The 17,097-nt window shown below is 35.9% G+C and overlaps 2 protein-coding genes across 3 annotated transcripts; one reads left to right on the forward strand and one right to left on the reverse strand.

Moving 5' to 3' along the window:
- The first annotated feature begins 1,966 nt into the window (after positions 1 to 1,966).
- sephs1 (selenophosphate synthetase 1) lies at positions 1,967 to 8,049 on the forward strand. 2 transcript variants are annotated; one of them, XM_019122008.2, is made up of 9 exons: positions 1,967 to 2,119; positions 3,432 to 3,672; positions 3,948 to 4,051; positions 4,124 to 4,231; positions 4,758 to 4,912; positions 5,005 to 5,095; positions 5,176 to 5,275; positions 5,356 to 5,568; positions 7,010 to 8,049. In XM_019122008.2, exons 2-9 carry the CDS (start codon positions 3,480 to 3,482, stop codon positions 7,222 to 7,224), a joined length of 1,179 nt encoding a protein of 392 aa, XP_018977553.1. In that variant the 5' UTR covers positions 1,967 to 2,119; positions 3,432 to 3,479; the 3' UTR covers positions 7,225 to 8,049. The 2 variants fall into 2 exon arrangements, with proteins under 2 accessions (XP_018977553.1, XP_018977554.1); XM_019122009.2 differs by lacking the exon at positions 1,967 to 2,119 and adding an exon at positions 2,125 to 2,246.
- Positions 8,050 to 8,099: 50 nt separating this feature from the next.
- On the reverse strand, positions 8,100 to 16,409 carry LOC109108895 (carnitine O-palmitoyltransferase 1, liver isoform-like). The gene is made up of 20 exons (XM_042775603.1): positions 16,124 to 16,409; positions 14,897 to 14,978; positions 14,764 to 14,817; positions 14,432 to 14,606; positions 14,019 to 14,190; positions 13,836 to 13,937; positions 13,079 to 13,216; positions 12,893 to 12,970; positions 12,098 to 12,205; positions 11,908 to 11,992; positions 11,590 to 11,785; positions 11,073 to 11,258; positions 10,580 to 10,685; positions 10,370 to 10,486; positions 10,070 to 10,234; positions 9,841 to 9,975; positions 9,386 to 9,538; positions 9,190 to 9,303; positions 8,988 to 9,080; positions 8,100 to 8,525 (listed from the first exon to the last, which is right to left on the reverse strand). The coding sequence occupies exons 2-20, from the start codon at positions 14,955 to 14,957 to the stop codon at positions 8,442 to 8,444; spliced, it is 2,322 nt and encodes a 773-aa protein (XP_042631537.1). The 5' UTR covers positions 14,958 to 14,978; positions 16,124 to 16,409; the 3' UTR covers positions 8,100 to 8,441.
- Between the last annotated feature and the right edge of the window lie 688 nt (positions 16,410 to 17,097).

Below are 17,097 nucleotides of genomic sequence, written 5' to 3' on the forward strand. Positions count from 1 at the left end.
GGTCAACTGTGCAACAGACAGAAAGTTTGTCTGGAAGGAAATGGCAACATTTTGCTGATCAATTGGCGCTCCCAACAACTATGGACACACTTTTATAACACAAGTACTCTCATTTGATAATTTTAAAGTGGGTTGTCCCAGGTGTCACTAGTTGTCTTTTATGAATATATGTACACCCTGGAGCACAAAACCAGTCTTAAGTCACTGGGGTATATTTGTAGCAATAGCCAAAAAAACATTGTATGGGTCAAAATTATAGATTTTTCTTTTATGCCAAAAATCATTAGGAGAGTAAGTAAAGATCATGTTCCATTAAGATAATTTGTAAATTTCCTACCGTAAATATATAAAAACTTGATTTTTGAGTAGTAATGTGCATTGTTAAGAACTTCATTTGGACAACTTTAAAGGCTATTTTCTCAGTATTTAGAATTTTTTTTTTTTTTGCACCCTTAGTTTCCAGATTTTCAGATAGTTGTATCTCAGCCAAATATTGTCCGATCCTTACAAACCATGCATCAATGGAAAGCTTATTATACTCAATTTAAAAAAACTGACCCTTAGGACTGGTTTTGTGCTCCAGGGTCACATATGGAAGTGTTTGTAGGTTTTCAGCTTCATCCAAATGCTTCACCAACAAATATCAGCAGAACTGCTGAGAAAACATGACTGTGCCTTTAATTCACTCTGCCATACCAAGCAACAAACTGATGTCATTTCACAACTGTGCTGTTTATTGACACTTTCTGGTGAAATATGTGGCATTTTCTATATGAATAGTACTTAATTTAATATTCGCTGCACATAGTCTTACTAATGTGTTGTTGGTAATATAATCTGGCAGACTGGTTATGTAGACATGTAACTGTTTGACTTCCTGTGTAAGAGGATTTAGTGTATTGAATGTGTACAAATGAGTGAATATGAGCATTGTCCTGCGTCTGTGTAACAAAGGGTTTTTACCTCACGGTCAAATGCTTGAATAACTATTCATGTTAATATTCGGGTTAAAAAGAAGTAATGCTTTTTAGACAGCATCTGGGGCTTGATTCATGTCTCAGTTTGTAAAAGCAATCCTAAAAACGCACATACGGAAATGCACTTATATTGTACACCTGCCCCATAGACTTCCACTGTAAGTGCATAACTGAAACTCAAACTGATGTTTGCTTTGATGAACTGAGATACGAGTCAGAATGAATGCCTCTGATGCTGCTGACAGAGCTGAATCATTCCTTTAAGAGCACAGATATTGCGTCTGGGCCTCCGTTTTAATATTCCTGTTTTACAAAAGCTCAACTTTATGTTTATTAGTGGAAAGTTGTTTGGTCTGAGATGTCAAATAAACATGGCTGTGTCTTACATGGTTGACCAAAACTCATTTCAGATGCTTCCTTTCTTTCGTAAACTTTTTCATGAACGTTTTTGATTTTTGCATAAACTAAGATAATTTACACTTACAGTAACGTGTCCATATTAAAGAAATTACTAAATTAAGTGTTCTGCTTTTTTCTTAACCTCACACTGATACATTTATTTATTTATTAATACACTTAAAAGACAAAATACTTGAACAGAAAAAGGGCAAGGGTAAGTTTTTGATTGATTTGTTAACAGATTTTGTATTTATATCTACATTGTTTAATTTCTTTCATGAAACTGTGAAAAGGGTCTTAAAATTGGTATATTTGCATGCATAATTTATAACGAAACAAAATGTACAATAATTCATTCATAATCACTTATATAGCAACCAAAACAGGCAAGACCACAGTAAGTTTAAAGGTACAAACTAATGCAGACATTTTTTGTTGCCACACTCCGATCGCATTTAAAGGGGAGGTGATGACGTCACGCGGGAAAGAAGGACCCATGTAGAATTTTGACTTTTTAATTCAAATATTCAAAATATCAAATATTTCATCAGACACACAAATTAGCTCGCATTGGTCTTCGAAAGGGACATATCACCGCCTGCGATGCATCGTGAATATGGTGCTGTTCGTCAAGAAAAAGGCTATTGACTTCAGTGTCGGTCTGTTCAGGCACATTTTCCAGGCGCCCTTTCTGCGCGCGGTGCATTGCGGGAGCGTCGCGTCTCTTGTATCGAGCGAAACCGGTAAGCGCAAACCGAACAACACAATTAAAGGGGAAATGGGGCACGAATATAACTGTGCCACAATGCATTACTTGTGAGGAGAGCTATCTTAATTATTCAAGTAGAAGACATAATCTGCGGAATCTGTGTAAAGTGCACCAAATAATTTTAATTCTATATTATTACTCAGTTGTGCACACTGCAATCATGGCGCGGGCGCTTTAAGGGTTAATTTTTTCCACCGCCGACATTTTTATTAACACTAACACACTCGTATTAATTTGATTCATTTTACGTTATACGCGTTTTCTGCTTAGCATGCATAAACTATATTGTATATTAGAAGCGATGAAATGTAATCGAGCAGCGGGAGGCGTTGCGTTGGCTCGGCGCGTGCAGCGGTTTTAGTGATTCTTGAGGGAATCGTTCATTTGACTTGATTCTTTTTAGTGACTTGTTCAAACAAGCGCTTGACTCAGCTACGAGATGTTTGTTATTGTTGATTCTTTTATATGTTTGCATTCATAAATGCAACTCTATGAAGTCAAGCCCTTATTTTTCGCGTATCTTGGTAATCGAGCATACCAAAAATTGATAAAAGAGAAACAATTCAACTAACGCATTATATTTTAATCGTGTGCTGATGTTCTAAATAGATAGTTTCGCTGTCTGATGTATTAGTTCAGTGTCTGAATCGCCATTATACATGTTTTATATTTGTTGTGCTCAATGAAAACAGTTGCGCGGAGACCTTCGGGAACTCTTGGATTATGGCTAAAAACGAGTCGCGAACTCTTCAAACGAACCGAATCACTAAGGAGATTCTATCTTGGACAGAGAGCGCGCGCCACATCAACTATAGAATTCCAAGAACCCGAAACCCACATATTTGCTCATAGAAATGAATAACATTATCTATTTTTTTTAAAGAACACATTAATTATCACAATAAATAATAAAAAAAATAAATAAAAAAAAACAGAATACGTTATATACGTATGCTTGAGTGTTTTGTTCTGTATGCAGTACTGAGCAGGACAGTTAACAGAGACACATGTTACCATGTACACAAAGCAGGCTGGACAGTGAATTCAGCTCAGCAAGAGCTTTGAAAAGAGCTGGTGTATTATAAGGGGAGGATCACCTCTGAGCATCTTTGCAAAGACATTTGAACAAGACTTGCATTATTATGATTCATGTTTAGGGTGAAACCGCAGGATATTCATGCTGTATTTATTATTATGACCTGTTGCATGTTGTTTGCATGGTCACACTAAATGTCCTCATCTTGTATCCCTTTATACACTTTAATGTTTGTTTATTTCTTCTTCAGATTGACTGTACCATAGTGTGAAGGTGGGTGCCAGTGAGGTTTTTAAACATGTCGGTGCGGGAATCTTTTAACCCGGAGAGTTATGAACTCGACAAGAACTTCAGACTAACACGCTTCACAGAGCTCAAGGGAACGGGCTGCAAAGTGCCTCAAGATGTGCTCCAGAAACTTCTAGAATCCCTGCAGGAAAATCATTATCAGGAAGATGAGCAGTTCCTTGGGGCTGTAATGCCCAGACTAGGTACACAACTATACACACACTCACAGCTGGAACTGAAGGTTTTTAAGATTAAAAACAAACAAACCCAGAAACAGTTACTCGAAGGAATGGTTCAGCAAAATGAGAAAAATCTATCAGTAATTACTCTTTATTTAGACCTTTATGTAATATCTAAACCTTTATGACTTTAATTTGTGGAAAAGAAAACAGACCTTGTATTTGCATGAACCGTTAAGCTTCAACACTTCAGAAAAAACACAAAAATTATTTGAAATAACAATGTTTATTTTAAACAGGCATTGGTATGGACACCTGTGTGATTCCGTTGAGACATGGAGGCTTGTCACTTGTGCAGACCACAGACTATATCTACCCCATAGTGGACGACCCATATATGATGGTAAATACTCACTTTAGAATATCACAAACGATCAAATGCATCATAAACTGATTTTATTTTTCTTCTTTCTAGGGGAGAATTGCTTGTGCCAATGTGCTGAGTGACCTGTATGCTATGGGGGTAACGGAGTGCGATAACATGCTGATGCTTCTTGGTGTCAGCAACAAACTCACAGAGAAGGTGAAACAGAATATGATCCATCAGGCTTTTGAAGAACGTTTATTTTTCCATCTCTCAATCAGGATTGTATTGCATTGCATTATGGCAGATTTTTTCCCCCTTACAATAAAAACTACAGAGCTTTAATTGTAAAACAAAGCACTCCAATATAATATAGAGTGGCAACTGATATTTCTATGCATTTTTGTATGTAGTCTGCAATGCTGTAATAAATATCTGATTGGTTTACTTTACAAGTTATCAGAATTTTATCTTTCTTTTTGGCCATATGAATGCAGCAACTGCTCCAAATTGCATATTTCTGCTCACTTTGGGCCTTTGAATAAAAATTTTCCCTCAGGAATAAGCTCCATGTTCTTACTATATCATACTATATAATAAACTGTTCTATTTATAGAAAAAAAATATATTTCTGTTATACTGATATACCAGGCTTTACATGGTTAAAAATGTGGTGTTTTCAGAAGGTGATGATGATGTAGGTATCCAAAACAGAAGTCACATTACCTGTGTGTGTGTTTTGTAGGAGCGTGATAAGGTCATGCCTCTGGTCATCCAGGGGTTTAAGGATGCATCGGAGGAGGCAGGAACCTCCATTACAGGAGGTCAGACTGTTATAAATCCTTGGATAGTCCTGGGAGGCGTGGCCACAACAGTGTGCCAACCTAATGAGTTCATTATGTAAGTTATTTTATGCACTCTTGTCTGTTGTTAAAACATGCTTAACTAAAATGTGAGTCTATTCCTCTAACTTTGTGCATGTGTTTTTAAAGGCCAGATAATGCAGTCCCAGGGGACGTGCTGGTTCTCACCAAACCTCTAGGAACACAAGTGGCGGTCGCAGTGCATCAGTGGCTGGACATTGTGAGTGTTTTAGATATTTTTAGTTTTATTTTATAGCTTGGACAGAGTCTAACTGCTTACCGTCTTTCTTTGGGTCTCAGCCAGAGAAATGGAATAAGATAAAGTTGGTCGTCTCTCAGGAGGACGTTGAACTGGCTTATCAGGAGGCCATGCTGAACATGGCTCGACTCAACAGAACAGGTCAGTGTGTGACGTGTTTGTGCGGCTCATAAATAACAGATTCCAGCAGACGTTTGACCTTTATCTGTGTCTCTGTCCAGCGGCCGGCCTGATGCACACCTTCAATGCACACGCAGCAACTGACATCACAGGGTTTGGGATCCTGGGTCACGCTCAGAATCTGGCCCGGCAGCAGCGCACCGAGGTGTCCTTCGTCATTCACAACTTGCCGGTTCTCGCCAAGATGGCCGCTGTCAGCAAAGCTTGCGGCAACATGTTTGGCCTCATGCACGGCACCTGCCCGGAGACCTCAGGTATAAGATCTTTGTTAAAAATGCTACTTATTTATTGATTTATTTATTTTATTTAAATATACTTCATGATGAAAACTGTATAATGAAATACTAACACATGAAAAATACTCAAATATAATTTAAACTCTAGTTTAATAAAAGCCTTATGCATTTTATTTATGATAAACAAAAATAATAAACAATTAAAAAAACGAATCAGTTAAAAAAATTATATAGAAAAAAGGAAAATGTTCTTTAAAATTGTTTTTATTTTAGAATGAATTTTCCACATTTTATACATGATAAATTAAAAGTAATAAACTATAATTTAATTTATTTTAATGCCATTTATATGTGAAAAAAATGATAAAAAATAAGGCAACATCAATTTTAAAAATTAATGTGAAGAAAGGACATTGCTTTTTATTTATTTATTTTAAATTAGTTTTTTTCATATTTTGTATTTTATACATGATGAAACCTTTATAAGGAAATAATAATAAATGAAAAATAATCAAATAATATTTAATTTCTAATTGTATTTAATTAATTCATTATATATATATATATATATATATATATAAAACAAAAATAAATTAAAACAAAGTCAAATCAACTAAAAAAATTATATTTAAAAAGTGATTGTAGAACAAAAGTTGTAATTATATGTAATTCTATGCAGTGGCATTCAAAAGTTTGGTGTCGGTAAGATTTCTTTAGAAGTCTTTTATGCTTCAACAAGGCTGCATTTATTTGATCAAAAATACAGTAAAAACTGTAATATTGTCGAATATGATTGCAATTTATAATAGATGCTTTCTATTTGAATATCTTTTAAAATGTATTTAATTTCTGTGATGCAAAGCTGAATTTTCAGCATCATTACTCCAGTCTTCAGCGTCACATGATCCTTCAGAAATCATTCTAATATGCTGATTTGCTGATAAAGAAACATTCTTATTATTATCAATTTTGATAAAAGTTTGTCTGCTTCATATTTTTTTGGAAATCTATTTTTTTTCAAGAGTCCTTCATTTTATTTGAAGGTTTTTTTGTTCATGCTATAGCTTTCTGTTTTGTGTGTGAGAGAGTGACGTGACATACAGCCAAGTATGGTGACCCATACTCAGAATTCATGCTCTGCATTTAACCCATCCAAAGTGCACACACACAGCAGTGAACACACACACACACACACTGTGAACACACACCCGGAGCAGTGGCCACCCATTTATAGAAAATAAACCCCGGGGGGGTTTATTTATGTTTTAATTATGTTTAAGTTAAAATAGGGAAGAATGTTTTCAATGTGGTCTCAAGACATTTGTTTCCACTGTACCTTCATTTTATCCCTGTGTTCAAGTATTCTTAATAAGCTGTTATTACACATTCACTTTATCTTTGCAGAAACATCAGTCTGAATCGAATCTTAAACAAATGTTTCTCTTCTACTTTTCTGTAGGAGGTTTGCTGATCTGTCTTCCACGTGAGCAAGCAGCCCGTTTTTGTGCCGAGATCAAATCTCCCAAGTACGGCGAGGGTCACCAGGCGTGGATCATCGGCATCGTAGAGAAAGGCAACCGCGCGGCACGGATCATCGACAAACCCCGCATCATCGAAGTCGCACCGCAAGTGGCCACACAGAATGTCAACACCACCCCAGGAGCCACGTCTTAAACCTGACCCCGTGACCCCTGCGTGGCCCGAATGGCTAGTGTACTCTAGCCTCAGCTGAAAATATATCAACGTAATGATATATAAAACATCTGCCCACCTTGGCCTTCGGGGCAGATTCCTCTACATGGACACGGTTATAAAGCAGAAGAACATTTCACAAAGAAAATTCAATTGCCTTTTTATGTCTATAGATTTCTGTTACATTAACCGAACATGCACCTGATTGTGAGGCAGCATCCAAGTAAAACGAATAATTAATAGTATAATTCTTACCCGATACTGTTGATTACTTCCAAATTTCTTCTGCTCACACATCACCTGCGGTTCCATACTTAGCCATGGTGTGTTTTATCCTTTCCTCTTAGTATGCACAGCCCATGTGGTAGTACACATCATAATCTTTGCCTCGACAAATAGTTAATGAAGCTGCAGTGATGAGGAAGAGTCGGGAAAGGATTGCTTTTTTACTTTTGTATTATCCCTCGTATGTTGGATTCAATAACCCTCCATTACTGTTCGGTGGAAACATTGGACTGAAGGAATCCAAGGTAATACCTCTCTAATAAATCAAGTCCTCATATTTTGGGAAATGCACTCCTGCCTTTAACGGCGGTGCTGAGGTTTCTCAAAGAATGTGCTAAACATTGGAGATGCAGTTTATATTGTGTGATATTCACTGTTTCACATGAACATCATTAGTTCTGTTCTGTGGTAGATCTGTTTTTATATTCTGTACAAAGGTCATACTTTCTTGTGCTCTCATTTGCTAATCATTATATATATAAGCATTGAAACCCCTCCAATAAATCTGTTCTTTTTTTTTTTTAATTCTTGAAAAATGTGTGTGTGATTGTGTGCATGTTAAGATCCAGATGTACAGTTTTTCAGTTTAATTAAGTGCAGAGTAAATTCAACATTTTAGAAGTAAATATGCACAGATTAAATATTTACAGTGATTTGCCAAAGACTACATGCTAAAATATTTACAATTAAATACAGTATGTGTTTTTACACTTTCTTTTCCCCAACATAGATCCCTTTTGCTCTAAAATATCTGATGCACTGATTCACTATAAATGTATATATTATATACATGTTTATTTAATACTAACATAACCTACTGGTTGCTATTTGTGGTGCTTGTTCAGATTATTATCTTTAAACTGGTGCTTTCAGTTTGGGTCAGCTTTGAAATTGAAGCTTTCTGTTTTTAGGAGTCACATCTTCTTCTCTTTCAGGTTAAATAGAGCTCTTATGTCCAGCATGGCCTGTCTGATGTTCTGCCCAAAGCGGAACGAGTCCTGAGGACAGAGAGGAAGATAAGGAACAGATTCAAAAGTGTACTATAGTGATACTAAATCAGCATATGTATACATAATAATAACTGGATTCATATTTAATCCAGAATTTTCTTTAACAGTTTTGTTTTGTTTCACAGAAGTCATGAGCTCTGAAATATTTGAGATTGATGACAGAATTTTTTATTTGTACTTATTTATTTTGCATGTACTTTTGGATACACTCAAATCGTTAATTTTTCCTGTTTGATCAGCATCTGAACTTTGTGTTATTACGTTAAAAAGGCTTGTTTGCACCAAGAACTATAAAAGTGATTTTTTTTTTTTTATATAAAATTAAAATCCTCAAATGACCAAATAATAAAACTGTAATGATGAATTCAATATTAAATGCAATTTGTTTGTCAGGATCATGTATTCACAAGTGGCACTTAGGAAAAATAACAACGTTTGAAATTCTCTTACCGTCTCGGGGCTGGAGAACTTGCTGGAAATGTGGAATGTAATGAGATTCTCGGCGACAATGATGTAAGAAACACCATAACCATCATCAGCAACCTGCATATAAAAAGCTTTCAATGAAAAATCATCAAATGCCAGGTTCATTCATTCACTAAACTTGTTGCAATGACACGTTGTGTACTGTAGGGGTGTGAGTGAGACGCACAGGCCCAAACCCGCCTCCAGCTCCCACATATTTGGGAAACTTCTGGATGTCGATGAGATTGAGCTGCTGTTGAGGGGTCTGACTGGTGGAGAGGCGCCAGGGCTCTGACAAAACCTGTTAAAAGAAGATGTCCTTGACTTAAGCAAAACTAAACAGGTATGTCATATTCTACACTCATGAACGGACTTCTACAGACCTGTTTGAGGAAGGGTGAGTCAATGCCCATTACTTTGGACACAATGTAGAGGCAGAAGAGATGGCGGTCGATCCCGGCTCCTGTCATGGCCAGGCGGTACATGTTCTGATGTTTATCTGCAGCTTTTTTGAAGAGCGCCAACCTTTGCTCATTCTGGTAAACAAGAAAAAGTCAGACAGGTCAATTTAAATTTCAGAAAGATTCAAATTAATACAGATTTTCAAATCAAAGCATATACCATTGCTTAAGTGCTGATATTCCACTGGATTTTTAAACAGTGGTCTTGAAAAATGCTGAAATCTTTTAATGTGAATGCAGCATTATGCAAAACAAGTTTTTAGTTTACCTATATATATATATATATATATATATATATATATATATATATATATATATATATATATATATATAGGTAACTAAAAACTTGTTTTTAACTTTTTATATATTGCTCTCACCGTGGTGCTCTCGTCCTCCATTGCTCTTACAAACGCCGTGGACTCACAGGTGCATGAGCGCACAGTTTCCGTCCGGCCCTCGCGGAACATGCGCGTCATGGACGATTCATAAGTCAGACAAAATTCACCCTTGTCCTACTCCAACAAACATCCTTCATTAAACAGTTTGTTCACAATATACAGACACATTATTGCAGAGGGATTATACGTAAATATGTGTGGCTTGTACCCTATAATGAGCTAGCTGCAGTGCCAGCTGGATAAAAGCATCCGGACTTGTTCTGCATTTCTTTATCAGGCCCTTCCCAAACTCGTTAAACAAGCAGCCATGGAAATCCACATCATTAGCAATTCCCTTTGCAATCATATATGAACTTTCAATAATCTCCTGGCACTGAGAAAGACATAAGGAACTTTAATCACTTATCAGTGTAGAAATTATTTTACAGTTATCAGGATGGATGCCAGGACATAAAACCCATTAGAATTAGTTCTTTATAATAGTCCATTATTATTAGTTAATTTATACCGCTTTTGGGATGTCCCATTGTAGTCTGGTAGGGGTTGCCAGACTTTTGTTGATATCTCCTTTGCAATGTCCCTCCGCAGTATATCCTAGCTGGAAACAGTCTGTGGCTAAAACATACTAAACAGAAAGTTAAAATGCATGTTAATTCTTACAGCCCAATAGTGTCATTTAAAATAAACGTATTTGCAGTTATTATTATTGATTGTTTACCTCCCACATATGTCCTATGATAGGGGAGTCAGCCCATGAATGCTCAGTGTTGACACCAATTTTACCATTCTTGTAGACAATCAAAGTGAAGGATTTATCAAACCACCTGACAGGCGAGAGAAGATGTTTCAGATGTGTAGACGTGCAACTGGTCATGCTCACCAAAAATAATTATCAGTTAATGAGACTTAAAAGTGTTACTTGCAGCGTTGCTGTCATTAACAAAAATGTCAACTATTTTATACTGAAAAACTTTTTCATTAATGAAATAAAGCTAAAATAAAAAACTAGTACTAAAGTGCTTACATTAATAAATTTCATATAAGATAAAGCTAAATATAAATATTAAAAACTAACAAAAATGAACATAAGAAAATTACAAAAAATTTAAAAATAAAAACTGAAAACATAAAAATGAAAGCAAATACAGTGCTATTAACAAAATATGAATAAATACCTTGAAAATAATACTTGAAATAACACTGGTTCCTACCTGTCATAGCACTTTCCATGCAGTAGTGATTTGGCATTGAGGTCTAGGGACCGTTTGTTCTCTGGATCGTATCCATGTGCTTCATCGTCCAGGGTCAGAAAAAATGCAGCTGTTTCAATGGCCTCCAGAGATGCCTGGTTGATGCCCTCAGTGAAGTACTTTAAACGGGCCCTGGCCCAGGGAACCCTGGATATGTGTTAAAGCAGAAGATTTCATTCAGCATTTATTCACTCTCGTTTTGTTCCAAACATGTACTACTTTCTTTTGTAGAACATAAAACCAGATATTTTGTAGAATTTTAGTAAACAGTTTCAGTTCCCACTGACTTCCGTTGTATTTTTTTTGTCCAATACATTGGAAGTCAATGGGAATTAAAATGGTTTGGTTTCCAGCATTCTTCAGAATATCTTCTTATGGGTTCCACAGAAGAGAGTCTGTTCAAACTGCCTCCTGGACCTCATTTTGAAAACCTCTGGTCTAGTACACAGTCGCAGGACTATAGCGAGGTCATCTTCACCTGTTCCCGGCAGTCAGTGAAGGCAGCTTGAGCTCTCCTGGTTGAGGTTCAGACTTGTCATCCAGGATACGTTGAAACTGCAACTCAAGCTCTGAGGGCCAAAGGTGGCGACCACCATAGTATAGCCACACCTTAAAGAAACGGCCACGATGGTACACAACCAAGTGCTTCCTGTCCTTCAGATGCTGCACGAAATCTGAGCATGAACATATCAGTATAAGAAACCATCATGTCATGGTTTAAAATAAGCATCTATGAATCTGTAGGCCTACCGTTAAGTAGTATGTAAAGCTGGAAATATAGGAAAAATGTCATTACCAGTCTCAATGCCAGGAATACGGGTGGTGTTGAACATCCTCTCATACTGAAAGGAGCACATGGGGACAATCCCAAGAGCTCTCAGCTGACAAGAGAGAACAGAGGGCATGATGGGAAACTTTCCTATATTTATATTTTGCATGGCAATTCATTGTTGTGGATGAAAACGCTATTTTGTGTTTGTCAGTACCGGGGTGAGTTCTCCTCGCTCCAGCTTACGCCGATACTGCAGCATGGCATGAACTACATTTCCTGCGCGTGCAGCCTGTCTGTGTGTAGGGATCACATAGAGCAAATCCTGGCAAGTGGAAAGAGAGTAATGGAAACAGTTTTAATAAATGAGGCTATTAAAAAGCAATAGCTATTAAAAAAAAAAATGTTTATGAAGGTCAACTGCTTTTTCCATAGTTAGTCAGCTGGTGGAGCCATGGACCTCTTTTAAATTTAGCTCACATGAATTTCGCCTTTCCATGATTGATTATTTTTTATATTTGAGATTTCAATTTAAGTAACTGTTTGAGTCACTAATTATTGTTTTGTCACCTGTCAGGTTTTCAACTTTCAAAATGCATTCAGAGATCAAAACTGGACTTTGCTGGCTTTTATTCCATTTTCTGCTAGTGTTGTACTTAAAATTGACAAAATTAACTTAAGGCAAACTTATAATGATTTAAAATGTACAGTATTTTTCTCTTATAAAATAATACAAATTTTAAATGCCAATCTAACCTCAAAACCACCTTGTGTCTGTGCTTCACGGCCTTGATTTAAATAAAATAAAACTGACTTTTTAAAATAAAAAGATTCTCTGCATACTCCTGTTTCAATAGGAAGTATGTCAACACAGGAATGAAAACTGCATTCCAAGCCAATTCATGGGCAACATTCTCAGTGCCTGATAGGTTTGATTAAAAACTAATTAGGCCTACGTAAAAGCCTTGTGGTTACACTGTAAGAGATATGCTACATGAAGATGTCTGCTCACCATTGTGTAGAAGTTGCTGTTGACCATGATGGGGTCCCGTCCTCTCAGGTAGATATACTCCTCCCACCAGTCACTCACCTGTTAACACACGCAATGACAGACCTGTTAGATTGCCAGTAATTATAAGAGCATTTCCACTGATTTATAGTCCACTCATGTAGAAGATATCTGGCTTTGTTTGCTTACATAATTTGTGGCCCACCAGGATTTGAGTTTGAGGTGTTTTTGGAATTTGGGTGCAGGATCCTTTTTGAAGTCATTAGCAACAGTCTCCATCTGTTTATATTGCTCATCATCCAGAAGAGGTCGAACAGATTCCAGATACTAAAACAATGAAAAGAAGAAATAACATAAAGGAAAACAGCCAAAAACAGAGTGTAATACTCCAACGCAGCATAAAAAAAAGAATGTTTAATGATTTTAATTTATGCTGACTTATGCTGATGTTAACATTACAATTTTTTTACCAGACAAAATGGCACTTTTTTTTTTAAACCAGCGTAAATTAAAAGCAGCATGACAAATATTACTTTACAATTAAGTTGTATAAATACCAGCATTTTAAATAATACTTGTGTATGCCAATGAGAATGACATTTCAAACCCACATGGCAAAAAAAAAGAAGAAAAAAAGAAAAGTATATATATATATATATATATATATATATATGTGTATGTATATGTATGTGTGTGTATGTATATTTATGTATATGTATGTATATATAGCTTTATATATACATATATATATATATATATATATATATTATATATATATATATATATACATATATATATATGTGTGTGTGGTGTGTGTGTATGTATGTATATATAGTACATATATATATATATATATACATATATATATATATATATATATATATATTATATATATATACCATCAAGACGCCTCACTGAGGGGGAAGTACATATCAGTATATTTTACCCTCCTGATTGTGTCATCAATGCTTGGTACTGGTAGACGGGGCAGAGATGCCTGAAAGCTGTAGAGCAATGGTCGCCGACCAGACAACAGCTTTACAAGACTCTAAAACAGACAGAATGATTCATAAATCTAGCCACATTTTCAACTGCACTATACATACATTTAATTTCATGGGAGACGCACCAGCCAGATTTTAGTAGAGAAGCTCATTTTGCCATGTGACTCAAAGATCCAGCTGTGATAGGACAGGAGAGCTTTCAGGATGTACCGCAGCAGGAAGATGAATGATAACCACAGGCCTGTGGCAAACAGGATGGCACTCAACACCATCTGAGTCTGAACAGTCATAAACTCACTACATAGGGAAAAAAATATATATATTATTAAAAAGTTATATATATTAAAATAACATTTATTAATAAATTATTTAAATGCATGCAATCTACACAAGGCCCTCTTCACAAGTTGTTGTTTAGTACTGTTTGTTTCAAAGCTGCTTTAACCATGGATGACACTGGCTTAGATTTATGTATCTGTGTTTATACATAACTATCATGGTTGTACCTGACATTTCCATGAAAGTGTTAATAAATTACCTCACAGGTAGAGATGTCTTGATCCTGTCAATCATGCCCCTGGAGGGGTCAATCCTGGCATACATGGTGCTCATTATCGCAATAACTACAATTAACCAGCTGGAAGGACTGGCGGGATACACACCTGTGAGAACACCGTTCTGCTCAAAATAAAATAAAATATAATTTTTATTAGATAGATAGATAGAAAAATAGACAGAGAGACAGACAGACAGACAGACAGACAGACAGACAGATAGACAGATAGACAGACAGATAGATAGATAGATAGATAGATAGACAGATAGATAGATAGATAGATAGATAGATAGATAGATAGATAGATAGATAGATAGATAGATAGATAGATAGATAGATATGTTTGTTTGTTTTGTTAGATAGATAGATAGATAGATAGATAGATAGATAGATAGATAGATAGATTGTCTGTCTATCTTGTCCATTAAAGCTGAAAACAACAGACATGGTCAATGCCATCAGGTGTGACAGTGAACTGAAATGCCACTGCCTGATGAGCTTCTGCCATTTTACAGGCTTAAAGCACAGCCTGAGGAAAGAGATGGGTCATCATAAAGTACCATTTGTAAACACTCAGTGTATGCATTGTTTACATGCCATTTCAGCTCAGCTGGTGTAGGCTAGTGGAAAGATCTGGGCTAGTATGTGAAAGGTTATGGTCTGGATAACTGATGGATTATCACCATTGTGCTATTTGTTACACTTAACCTAAGGTTGAATGTTTTTGTGATCAATGTATTGTAATAAATAATAAGTAAAAAAAAAAAAAATCTTAAACTGCTTAAATTCTAATAAAATCCAGAGAATTTATGTCCTTATGGAATGCTTGAGTTTGAACCCTGGCAGGGGAAATTTGCACACTGTAAGATCAAAGACAGGTCCAGATCAGCTGGAAATATCCCATGAAATTTATGAACGGGAGATTTATTAAGATCAATCACCATTCTCCAAGGAGAATATGCTTTAATAAAATTCCTGTCTTATTAAGTCTCTTCTAGGTTATAAGATTCTGATAAATGACAAAAATACATTTATGAGAAACTATGGACTACAAAGGACCTGTATCCCTCTGGAGTCACAGAGTTCAGTAATGCAGTGCCACGGTCAAGCTTATGTTTCTTTTTCCATGTCATATGACTGCAGTCAGAAGAAGTGGGGCAAAGTTGAACGGTCAGAAATAACATAGCAGGACACCTGAGAGGACTGAGCTCTTATGTGATTTCAGTGACACTGGCCAAAACACACGTGACATCTGATGCATGACTGCGTAGATAATATATTATTTTTTTAATAGACTATGTATTTTGTATGCTTAAAATAAACTTTTTATATTAAATTTGGCAGACATCGCTATATTTGTGAATGGTAAATTTTGTTGATCATTAGGCTAATATAAACAGTATGCCACGTTCAAACACAAATATGCAATAAAACATTACAATGAAATGCATATTTAAAAATTGTTCTTTAGTAAAACTTTAACAGTTGCTAAATATTTACTACTAAGAAAATATTTGCGATCACCAAAATAATTTTACAGAGACAGCTAGACAAGACAGACTCTGATGCAAATACACAAAACTCAGTTTAGCACAATCATGAAAGATTATCAAACAGAAAGATTCAGAGTGTCTCTAAAGGATTTTAATAAGACAAATAATGAATTTACATTACCTGCAAACACTGTAAGTCAAACACTGTAAGTCAGAAGAAACTTAATGGATAAAAAGATCCAATTTTCTTTCACTAGGGCTGGAATGTCCTTTATGGGAGTTAACTGTTCTTCACTCTTGTGCCCTTCAGTCGACTCCTCATCCACTCTGGGAGGAAGTCTGTAGCTCAGTGACTAGTTATCTCCTCTTCTACTCAAACTTTCTCCTCTCCCTCCCTCTCTGTTTTCCTTTATTTTGCCAGTTGCCTGTTTTCTGTGAGTGTTGCTTTCTTCTTGAACTACCTGTTCTTCTCTCTAAACTATCTGTTACATAGTGACCCTCATAAATGCTATGTGTGTAACTGGATACTTTCAGGGCAGAGTTAAACTGGTGGCGTTACAGTCAGTACACACACTGTATGATCAAACACAGGCCCAAATCTTAACAGTGCAGCTGGAAATATCCCACGGCTACATGCCAGAGCCCTCTGACGATAGTTGAGATTGAGAGACTTTATGTAAATGTGTCTTTATAAAGTATCTTTGAAGTGAGGCTTGTAAGTGTGTTATGTAATAGATCAGGCATCTTAGAGCCTTTTTTTTAAAATATTACATAATAGGGAACTTGATGGACAATAGCAGAAAACTGGATTTGTACATTTTGTTAAGAAAATGTGGGCGGTGCTTGTCAAAAACCTGCTGCCATAATGCCAGGGAGTTGTAATGTGATTGCCAAAGTGTTCTGATTGATTTTAGATGATTGCTTACTGATTCAATTTAAAAGATCCCACTTTAAAGTTTCTATACTAATGTGGGCTCTAGATATGGTTTGGTTCATCTTTCAAAATAAATCTATGGGATTTTTTGCCCTTACATTTTATTATCAGGTGAATTAATTCTGATTGATTTGAAAATTGGTATGATTCATTTTATATATATGGTTTTTTTTTTCCCTGTTAAATCTGAAACGGTTGAAGTATGTGAGCTAACAATTGGT

Source organism: Cyprinus carpio, chromosome A18 (genome assembly GCF_018340385.1).
Source record: "Cyprinus carpio isolate SPL01 chromosome A18, ASM1834038v1, whole genome shotgun sequence".
Classification (NCBI taxonomy): Eukaryota; Metazoa; Chordata; class Actinopteri; order Cypriniformes; family Cyprinidae; genus Cyprinus; species Cyprinus carpio.